The sequence below is a fragment of the Plectrocnemia conspersa genome, unplaced genomic scaffold (genome assembly GCF_051122295.1).
Source record: "Plectrocnemia conspersa isolate PC_06_02 unplaced genomic scaffold, ASM5112229v1 ptg000002l, whole genome shotgun sequence".
Taxonomy (NCBI): Eukaryota; Metazoa; Arthropoda; class Insecta; order Trichoptera; family Polycentropodidae; genus Plectrocnemia; species Plectrocnemia conspersa.
This window is the reverse complement of record NW_028277166.1, coordinates 12,767,102-12,779,315: the sequence shown is the minus strand read 5'-3', so window position 1 is coordinate 12,779,315 and position 12,214 is coordinate 12,767,102. Positions and strand designations below refer to the sequence as shown.

At 30.7% G+C, this 12,214-nt stretch overlaps 1 protein-coding gene and 1 long non-coding RNA gene across 8 annotated transcripts in view; both read right to left on the bottom strand.

Moving 5' to 3' along the window:
• The window catches only part of LOC148237705 (transmembrane ascorbate-dependent reductase CYB561-like), an 88,825-nt gene that overhangs the window by 31,100 nt on the left and 45,511 nt on the right, over window positions 1–12,214 (bottom strand). The window contains exon 1 of one of the 7 annotated variants that reach the window (XM_088203709.1): window positions 4,550–4,708. The exons of the other annotated variants lie outside the window; for them this stretch is intronic. Coding sequence (XP_088059835.1) covers window positions 4,550–4,605 — 56 coding nt within the window. The 5' untranslated portion in view covers window positions 4,606–4,708. Of the gene's footprint in view, window positions 1–4,549; window positions 4,709–12,214 lie in introns of those variants that run through there. 7 annotated transcript variants of the gene reach the window in all.
• Window positions 5,415–9,146, bottom strand: LOC148237707 (uncharacterized). Its single transcript, XR_015812236.1, has 2 exons — window positions 8,373–9,146; window positions 5,415–8,108 (listed from the first exon to the last, which is right to left on the bottom strand). It is a non-coding gene; the product is annotated as an uncharacterized LOC148237707 (long non-coding RNA).

The window sequence follows — 12,214 nt, the reverse complement described above, 5'->3', positions numbered from 1 at the left end:
GGAAAATCGTGGAAGTGAGATACATACTAAAATATGGATCGTATAAGCCGCTCAAGCATTTTGTATACTGGCAGCATATTGCCCATTTCTCGAGGCATCCGATTGTTTTCTTTTTCAATCACCGCAATTACCTACCGCTTCTTCTCTGATCTAATCTAATCTGATAACCATAAAACCGAAATTTGATTCCGCCCTATTTCGCAAGCAAATTCCTCGCTAATGTGCGATCATGCACCGGCTAATAGACTGTGTTCGGTCACGTTTGCGCCTTTCTATTCCACTTGCTGCGCTGCTACTACTTATACTGTATTATCTTTAGAGTTGGTCGACAGGTTGAGGTTGTTCGCATGGTGTCCACCTTGAACCACTTGCCACATACTTCGGGTGGCACTTCCTTGTGGTCACACGGATTTTTAGCACTCTTGCACCGTCAGCAGCCTTCGTGGAGGTCGTTGTAAATAGCTCTATTGAAAGCTATCGAGCGAGAATGTTTGCCAGTCATTTTGTTGACAAAATCAAATTTGAGTCATAGATTAACTTTTGAAACTTTAAAGTATTCCATGCTTTTTCTTCCAGAGAGAATAACTCGAAACTTTCTAAGAATGCGATTAGAAAATGTGACTTTCGCGGCATTCTGGACTGTCTTCTTTAGATAGAAACGAGCATGATCGCATTAAGCAATACTCAAGACAAAGTCACCACGCTATGAAATTTCTAAACTAAATTAAATTCATCTAAATAAACTGTAATGAATATGCTTAGAATTAATGATTTTGTACTGGGATTGAACGAAATCAGTTTCGTATACAAATTCGGGATTTTAAAACAAAATTAAATTTGTATTTTTTTTATCGGAAACAATAGTGCAGGAGATGAAAGTAATATTTTAAGAACGAATATATGAACCGAAAAGACGCAGAGATGCTATGATGATATCTAAAAGCTAAAATGATAAGCTAAAAATTAGATAAAAAAGTTTAGCTTATCATTTTATTTTCTAAATTGAGTTAACGAATTATTTAAAATTTTATTTTTCATAATTAATAAATATTATTATACTAGATCCATTTATCAGGCTAGTATTTTATATTTATTTTTAGAAAGAAATACTGACGCGTGAACAGCGGCGTAGCTATGGGGGGAGCGGAGGGGGCGGGCCGCCCCGGGCGGTACTTCCTTGGGGGCGGCATATTCGCGATGGAATCGTCTAGTGTGGTTCTAAACCCTGAATAAACTAAAATTTGCAAAATATTATAAGTAATTGATTTCTTACAAAAAAGAATTTAAATATTTTGAGTTTAAATAATTTATTCTATAGGCAAATCATCCTCGTATTTAATTATTAATCGATCACCTGTACTCTCCGATTGTATGCAAATTGCTATGAATATGGCATGAGAATGGTTAGCTAAACGTCTTCTGAAATGAATTAATATGATGCGTGTGTGTACACACAAGCATTTAATCCCCCTATTTAATTAAGTGTGTCATAGCTCGTTTGTGTCATGCGGTTATGACTGTATGCCTTAATTGAAGTACATAATTACGATCATAAAAAAACTGTTTGCATAGAACGCGTTATCATTCTTTAGAATGCGTAATATTTAGATTTTGACACATTTTCTTCATAATTGTCTAATTTATGCATCATCTATCATTGAATCGCAGGAAACGTTAATTGAGGTATCCGTCGAAAAGATCTAATACTAATAAGGCCATTGTCAAAGTACGAGGGCGATTGATTTTGATAGCATCGAACTTGTCAGTTGTTATCTATCTATGTGTATTTTAACTTTATTAATACATTTTCTGGATTTACTACGTGATCAATTGCAGGACAATGATTTCCATCGCAATTTTTAAGTTTTTATTTGACTCACGACTCATTTCGACACTCTTATAAGACATTCATCGAATTTGATTTTTACATAATGGGTGAAAGGTAAACTTTGCCATTTTAAAGACGTGTTGCAGTCGATACGTTCTGACATACGGTGTGTGCATGTCAAGTCGGCTTTGGTCATTTAGTTTTGACATTTAGCGAGCCTTTCATTGATTTACGGCCGCTGTGAATTGATGAGTTATTATGTATAGGCTAAAAGGTTAACTATGTGTATAGAATAATAATATATTTTTTAGTAATTAACTAATTACAATGTAAGACAAAATAACTCGATGTGTGTTTAAAGTTATTATTATTATCAACAGTGTATTACTTTTAAATATAGTAAATTTATATTTATTATTGTTTTAACAAAATACTTAAAAATGACAATATATCGCCAGTATGGATCAAAACAATTATGCACTGATTTCATATTTGTTGTTAGTTTTAGAAAGCGCATTTGCCTTTTAAAAGCGATTATAGTAGCAGTTTTATTATTATTGTTGTTTAATAAAATCGTCAATAATGGAAAACATATTTACAAGACAAAAACTATTAATCGAGACATTATTTTACAAATAAATCAGATTATTAAATCTGTATTGAAAATAAATTTTTATTTTTAGCTTTTACATATGAAGCTGTAAAACCGATAATAGGACAATTATACTTAATAACATTATGCAGAAATTATTAAGCAATTTTCTAGAATGATTTTTATTTTATTTTAAATTTCACTTTTTTAATTTACATATTTATAATTTAGTATTAAAACTTGTGCTTTAAATGAAGTCAATATATTGTTATTTAATTAAAGTTATATTCTAAGTAAATACACTATTTATTATTAATTTAAATTATTTTAATTAATCCTTATAATTTTTTTTCATTAGAAATAAATCGTTTGAAATTAAAATAAAAGGAAAAATTATTCATTAGACAACGATTCCTTTTAAATAGTGTCCATGTGTACAATTTTGCCCTTTTGGACTTCTCAGAAAGGCAAGGGTACTAAATCTCGGGTTTAAGGGATGCATCAGTGGCGCGTCAAACTGTTCATTGATAGTGTCACTTTAAGCGTCAACCATTTTTTTCGAATCCCATTTACGTTACGCAGTAATTAAACATTAACGAGCCAAAAAATGATTTTGTAAAAAGTGTCTTATTTAAGCAGTGGCGTAACTAGGGTATGTGTCGCCCAAGGCGATCCTTAAAATTGCCGCCCCCCCTCCCCATATATTTTTTGCAGAATCATAAAATCAGCATTTCTTAAAATAATAAATTGGTTATTATTAAGCTCTTATTTGTGGATTTATATATGTTTTAGTGTATTCAAGATTAAGAACCACACTGGACGATCCCATCGCGAATATGCCACCCCCAAGCAAGTGCCGCCCGGGGCGGCCCGCCCCCTCCGCCTCATCATAGCTACGCCATTGTATTTAAGTGGCCGCCACTGTACATCATAATCGATAATAATAATGCAAAATAAATATTTTTTAAAGCAAGACAGAAAATAATGATAACATTGTAATTTTACATATTAATCAATTTAGCTAAAATCATTATATAGTAAATTTAAAGTTTATTTTATAGCACAATAGCATACAAATTCATTCACATTCGATACACATTTTTCTGATTACCATATTTTTTATTATTATTTTGACACAGAAACTTCTTCAGTCAGCATTACTTTTTTTAGAAAATTACTCACCGAGAATTCTTGAAAAGAAAATGAATAAATTACTCGAATGAACTCTAATTATAATAAGCACAAACTACAATATATTACAATTAATTAAAACTCCAGACGAAAACAACTAATCTTGTGTTATAAACTTATCATATTTGCAAGCGGTAGATATGAATATTTGTATATGACCTTAGCATGAGCAAATTATATAATATTTGCGTCGTTTATTTTTCGTATTATTAATAATACAAATTGGTTGATTTATTAATTAATTTATGAACACCATATGCTTTTCCATTGACAGTTTAATTTATCTACCTATTTCATGTTTAAGATAAACTTTACAACATCGCGTTACACATGTTTCAACCACAAACGCGGACAGAGATAACGAACGAAAATAAAACGCAAATGTGCCGACAAATAAACAATTTTGACCGCATCTAAGCCCGTGTACCGTTTGGATATATCACATAGGTAAAAGTGCAGGTGTTAACGAGGAAGATGTTTGCATAGTGTGTAAATAAGAATACTAACTCGTGTTGGTTCGGAGCATTTAACGGTTGGCACGAATTATGTAGGTACAGTGTTTAGAGCTGTTTAGAAGGTAGAAAGAAATCTTATAAAATTGGATCAAAATAAGATTTTTAACAATTATTGATCAATGTCTTTTTCATGATAATATTTCAGTACTATTAAAAATATAAGGGGCGAACTCAACAAATTATAAGTTTGTTTATTCAAAAAGCGTTTTTATACTTTCACCACTCAATAACCTCATCTTGAATGGTGCTGATTAGAACATTGGGCTTTAATATTCTCAAACACTTAAATAGTATAAAATAAATTTAAATACTTAATAATAATTCATCATTTACGACACCCCTCTATGCGATTCAAAACATCTCTATTAAAGGACGAATTTCGGCGATTTAAAGTATATATACCTGAGTATTATTGCTGCCTACCTGTTGTTTCCATTGGCCTTGCTAGCGTGGCCGTTGGATCTAGTTTTGGGCCCCATTTTGAGACTTATTAGTCCAATGAAACGACACTCAAGAACCGTCCGCCGGCGACTATCGCGGGGTAATGAGAGACGACCTCATTATTATCGCACAACACACGAACGACACCCACCTGACCAATGGGCGATTTCGAAATGGAGCAATATGCGAAATTTACATGCGAACATACCAAACTGACATATTTAGCATAGCATATATCGCGAGCGAATCAGAGAAGATCGACTGGATAGAGATGTGATGTCGCACGCGATTGATGAGCGAAAAAACGGGCAAAATGTTAATGAGTCAACAGACATGACTTTATTTAATTAAGCAAGTTTTATTTACTTTTATAAATTATGGAGATAATAGTTGATATACCATAGAATCTATCATAATATGTTGGAAAATCTCTTGAATGAAAAATTCTTTAATGACAATACATTACACGATTGCCTAATAAAATAATCCAACTTGAATACTTTCGAGATGTTTTATAAGATATTTCGACACATACTCTAAACCGAGAATTAGGTAAGATGTGGATAAAAAATTATTCACAAAAGAAAAAGACTTTCTGGTACCTGTTTATTAAAAATATAATAAACCAAATTCAGCGAAACATGATAGACTTTTTACTGGTGATAGGCGACTTACTCTATGACAAAAAAGTGTAGGCCCTCTCTAAAGTGCGCGGTCCTTCCTCGGTTGACGACTCAAGATCCACTGTCCGGGCGTGGCTCAAAAGCATTTATATTCCTGACGTAGGATTTTTTTTAAATCAAAAACATTTCATAAAACATGACTCATAAGTATAAGCTACGCTTCCTTTTTTTCTTGGAAAGTAGTTTTAATGTTCCGAGAAACGGTGTTATTTCATTAAGTGTAGTAAACGGTCGCCACGAAGTAAAGCTTAACAATTTCCAATTTGATTTTTACGAAAAAAATAAAGTACAATTAATTTTTGGGGACTTTGAGTTTTTTTCCTAAGGTCCGTCACATTTTTAAATTGATAGGGGACTTACTGTGATTTTTATATAATATATTTAAACGCATACTTCAAACCAAGATTTAAGTAAGATGTAGTGCATTAATAAAATATTTACAAAAATACTTTCTAGTACCGGTGTATCAAAAATATAATAAATATAATTTAACGATACACGATGGTCTTTTAAAATGAATTTTTGAAGCCGAATTGACTTTTCTATATAAAGTTCCATTACACTTTTCAATGAGTTTTACTAAATGATAACACAGAAACAGTTATACATTGATCTTACTAGGTACAGATCTGATGTCTATGGTGTGACTTAAATCCATTGATATTCCTGGCGAAAGGGTTTCTCAGAACCAAAAAATCTCAAAAAGTATTACTTATAAGCAAACACCACGCTTTTTATCTGAATTCTGAGAAACAGTGTTATCTCATTAGTCAAAGTAAACGGTCGCCAGAAAATTAAGCGTGGTAGTTTATTCAATAGATAATAAACATTGCATTAAACATTGTTATAATCAGTGAATAAATATCAAGATTTTTCAGAATTTTCTTTGACACCTATATGCATTTTTCTTGTAAATTCTCTACATCTTTGAAATATTACAGATACGGTATTTTTTATAGTATAAACGTTCCTTAATTAACCATAAAATCGATTGGCCAAGACTCAATTTGTAATAAATACAAAGTTGGCATATTTATTTTACTATCCTTTATTTTTATAAGCTTTACACCAAATTATGCATTGTTTTATGGAAAAAATTTCAGAACAGGAAATGACAAAAAATATCAGTTCATGAGATTAACGACTCCTGCTTTTTAGTAAAAAGACCAATTTTTACGAAAATGCATCGGCTAAATCCACTAGTGTTAAAATGATATTTTTTAGCTCCTAAATTGATAAGAGTAAAAAGAATTTTAAATTCTTCAGACGAATTTCAATCTGGGAATCTAATTTTCGGTCTACATTAAATCTATTTGATGTATTTATAGCACACAGAAAAATTAAAAATACATACAAAATACTCATGCGTGAGAATAATATTGTTGTGTTTCATAAAGAAAGTATGGTAAAAATTATCAGTATGAAATTATTTTTTAAATTATGTTAACATATATATATTTACTTCGAAACCTACATTAATATATTAATACTAAATCTAGATTGTCTCAGAAATGAGTATTTGCCATGAAGATTCAAACTCAAAAAGCAATGGAGTGATTACACTTATTCAAATATCCTATAACATTCATAAACCAATTTTCATCCAATCCCGGCGAACCCTTCCAATTACATTTCGGGCTACATTTAAGCGCGCAATTCGCATTCTAAGCGCAAAGCACGCGCAGAAAACGATAACGGTCAAAGACGTGACATCGTTTCTTAACCCTTCTCCACCGGGTCACGTATTGGGGAAAGACAAGCTCGTCACTTTGGTGCCGATGGGTCCATTACGCCACTGACCCAAAAATTTGCTCGCCTGCAATTTGGGCATTGGTTTTTTCTTCCTCGTCTTCAAGACGATAATGACTCTGAAACAACTCGTGTGTGCTATTGAACCGCGTTAATTGCACCGAGAGCGTTGAATTCTTGCCGACCTTGCTTCGTGACTTTTGCCTGTGTTTTTGCCATCATTATTAATTTATAATACACATATAACCCTTTACTGTTATTTTGATGAATTTTCTTCCTTAGAAATATGTTAATAATCTAATAAAAAACGAATCCTTAATAAACTTACTAAGTAAATGTTAGCGTTATGTAGCAGCACTATAAAATATAATTGATGAGCAATTATTAAACATATTTTTTTTACAAATAAATATTTATAACGTTTAGAATCAATATAAAGCATTTGCTATTATTTATTCACCTCATTTGCATACATGTAGAGCAAATCAATAAGACTATTATTTAGAAATCAGAACACTTTCACGTTTTTAAAAAGTAATTTTAATTAATAAAAAGCCAGTATTTGCTCATGTGATTGGATATTATTAATGGAACTCGTTTAATATCAGAATTGTGTTCTATTTTGGTAAAAAATAATATAAAACATTGATGATAGTTTCATCCTTAGACATACTAAGTTATCGTCATATCCAAAAAGCATGGAAAATAAAAACAAATATGTTCAATGCTATTTTACATTTACTTAAAAGTGTATTAATGTGACATTTTGAAGTTTTATTCTTTGCTGATTATATTGCAATAAAATACTAATAAATAAGTAGTAAAAAACTAACGATATAAAATTTTTGTCAAGCTTAAGGATGTTTTTCTTACATGCATATTCTATGTACAAAAGGTGAAGGTCGACCAGATTTTTATCTGTTGACCACAACTTAAAATAAAAATATAGTGGTTTATATTTATTTATAGGCATTTGTATTATATAGAAAATGTATGGAATTATATTGCATTCTTAATGACATTGAATAATTTGCACATCAATTTTAAATTAAAATGTTAAAATTAAGTTAAACTAAATTTGTTATTTATTGTCTATAATATCTGTATTTCTATCGAAGCGGTCAGGGCATATACATTTTTTATGACACTGAAATATTTATGCGTAATAAGATATTATTTAAAATATATATTATAAATATAGTTTTTAATACACACAGTACTTAATGAGTCGCAAATGTAATTTTTCGGAAGATATTTAATGCATTTAACTGTTATTTTCCTTAATAAAACTATCGCGAGACAATAACCAAACGAGCGTAACACCTTAGTAACAACTTTTATGTAGTTAATAAATCATATTTTTGCCAAGTTACAAGTCCTCAAACTATTTTATTAAAGCGAATATTAATCTAAATTAAAATCTGGCCATTACAGTAAAATAAAATTCGTTCGCACCTTAATGTTGGTATAAATAAAATATTTAGTTACAGTTACACATCAACAGCATATATTAACACAAAAGTTTCAAGACTTTATCGATTAAATTTTGTTTTATTTATATACTACTTTAACACGCACTTAAGGAGATTGATTATTGATTGAAAATATCTTATAAATATAATTTTAATTACGAGTCTCTTTGCAAAATCATATCAAAAACATCAAACACAAACTGTTTGGTATTTATATCCTTCAATTATGATACATGAGACCATTCTTTATTAGCCATTTAACACGAATTCCGCTGCAACGAATCCATTATGAAATAATTACATCTGAAACATGACACGTTCAAATTAATTCCACATGTGGGTCTCAGTTCCACATTTTTTTAATTATCATAAACATACACGCCAATATCTTTAACACCCAATAATCTAATCACAGCCACTGCTTGTGGTCACTTTGAAACCACATTCCATTAACTAGCAACGACGTTGCGAAAAACTGCCAGCGCCATTCGCACAGATGATGACGATCAATTCGAGTCGAATAGAATATAATGTCAGATTCATCATCATCGCGCTGCAAATGCATCCGTCAGGATGCTGTATATGAAACAACGACCAACGATTGGCGTCACCTGCATCCAGATCAGTGCCATGGATCCGGCAATGATCGAGAGCTAGAGAAAAAATGATGCGACCGACCTTAATGCGGAAAGGTCCATCATCCGCGGCGAAGAGCAAAGCGATCTTCGCGTCTTCAGATGGAAAAAAACGTGACCTGGTCGAGTCGCTAATGTATAGAACGCCAACAAAGACTGTGTGGGAATGCGACTTGATTCAAAATATCAAGATGTGGAAAAGTTTGGGAGGATAGTGATTTCGAGATAGGCATTGCGAGAATTTGGTGATTACTTAGTTTGTCGTTTTCGGTAGCTCGAAATGTTTATTGCTACGCCTCTGATGCATATCTTTGCCTCTATAATGTTTAGTCAAAAAAATACGATGCCTTAAAGAATGGATGATATAAAACAATTCATTTTAAAAACTATAAAAAAGTATTTTAAAATGTTTTATAATTTAGACTTAAATAAAAAACAATCGAGTTAACAACCAGTGGCGACAATAAAATATTAATAATCTCTTTATAATAAAATAATGACTCAATTTGTGTTAAAATATTTGTCTCTAATTAAAAAAATTCTTAAGCTTATTTTTTCAAATGAAAAACAATTTTTTATGGAAAAATTCTATGCTTTTTTAAGATAAGTTAAATTGGAATAGATTCAATGTATATTTATCCATACATAAATGGGTTTAATTACAAAAGAATAAAACTAGCGCTATTTTTTTTAAATATTATTTTTAATGTCATTAGCGCCTATAAGATAAATTATATTTTCGCTAGTAAAAATATATATCTACTGGTCAAACTGTATTTGGACTTCACTAGTGAAAATATAACAAAAAATATACATTCACTTTAATATCAGTTCTTGCATATAAATAAATAATGAAAATTATGTAAATGTATATATTAGTATACATAAAAAAGTTGAAATCATATAATTTTACTAGGACCTGCCAGATTAATTATGTTTTCACTTGTTAAAATATATATCTACCGGTTTCGATATGATTTTACTGAAATGAAAAATATTTATATGTCGAAAACATATTAACATATCTTTTTTGTACGAGTTCAAACTAAAAAACAATACGGCGCATACTGTAAGACATTGATCCGATTAATTTCGTATCTTGAAAATGAGCTCCGTAAAAAAATAAAAATATTGAGAAACACTGTTAAGTCCAATTCACAAACAACAATTCGGACACTTGCAGCAGATTTAAAAGTTTTACAACATTTGAGTGCCTATGAAAAATGAAAACAACAGACTAATGGGTACCGCACGAACTAACCGAAATGCAAAAACAACAAGTATGTTCTTAATTAGTTACCTGCGATAAGAAATGAATTGTCTACAATAACCAGAAGAGAGCAGGACTGTAGTAAGCCAGTAAAAAATATCCAAATAAGTTTGTTGTATTCTGGAGAAATACTATTACAGCGAAAACATATTTAAGGAAAATATAATAGACATGGAGCGATATTTCTTCATGATAATGCGAGACCTCATTCTTTACTAATTAATGTTGCATTTTTCTCATATTCCCCTGACATTTTCTTTACAGATGATCACGTTTTAAGCATTTAGTCATTTCTTCGAAATACGAAGTTCAGCAATAAATAAAAATAAAAGCATGTTTTGAATAATAACGGTGTAGTTAAATATAACTTTTATTACCTCAATAAAGAAGATCGGCTACTTCATGTGAAACACCTTAATACTTATATTAAAACAATTACAACTGTTCACAAAAGCATACATTTAACTGCATGGAAATTGTTTCCGGAACATGTTATTTTTAACTGTGCCACCTTTCATGGCACTGTTTTTTGCCTATGATTATTTCCTATCGTAGTTAATTAAAGGCAAAAAAATGTACGTCAGTAGCCCAAGAACCATTCATTATCTCAAGATCGTAATTTGGAAGCAAATCTAATGGGAAACATGTCAGGCCTGTTTTTTTTAATTGGGTATATAAAACGAAATTAACTATTAATTTAAGGATATAAAAATAGACCAATGTCATTTTTTCTAATGCATCATAATGTGTAATGAAACAATGAAATATTGCATCTTTCTATAAATTTCTAACTTGCCATATTTATTATATTTTATGTAGTAAATTAAATATTATTTAATTAGTAAAAGGCTTACTTTTTAAATACTTCCTAATTAAAAGCAACAATAAGCTTTAAGCGAGCGATGAAATTTATGAGCAAAGTTAAGAAGTGTTCTTTCTCAAACGGTTACCGAAAGATCAGACTTTGGAATCAAGAAACTTGTTCATAGAATCGTCAAATGCATGAGGAATGTTGATAAACATATTAACTTATCTTTTAAATATTATATATTAAAAAAGTATTTGTATCTCAATCTTCTCATATTTCTGCTCAAAACAAGCTTATTCTAAAAATATATACTTAACGTATCGATCACTATCATTCACAAGAAACTAGCTTTTATTTGACCACATTATAAGTCATCCATATAATCTTGAAAAGCAAATGTTTATATAATATGCAAAGTTGTTAAAAGTACCTTTTAAAAAATATAATAAATTTAATGATTCCGATTAATTATCTCAATTGAACCTCCTAAATATTTCTTTAAGCTCTCAAAACGCTCCATAACGCCTTAAATTACACTTGAAAATAATATTTTGTATAACCAACCACCATCTCGAAACGTAATTGAAACTCAAACGCCCCAAAATCGATTCGAGCTAATTCGAGCGAGCTCGAGGGGGTCTTCTCTAGAGTTTTGTCATCCGTTAGAGATTACCGCTTGCCAAAAACTTTTATACATAGCCACGGTCCATGGACTCCCATTACAGTAATTCGTCGTGTACGTATGTTAAAAAAGTTTCACATATCTAATAGAAACCGTGACAAACTCTAGTGAAAATCGCGCAAAAAAAAGTTTTCGCGCATGACTCGCTCGAACAATGAGAACCGACGGCGGAAGAACTTTTTCTCTGTGGGAAACTGTGTATTTTTTGTCTTTAAGAATATTATATAAACGCATTGTGCACGTAAATATTTAGAGTCTATTGAGATATATTATATTATGTACATAATATAATACAATCGAAAGTGGTTGATTTCATAGTAATCCAGCTTTGAAATTTGACTAAAGAGA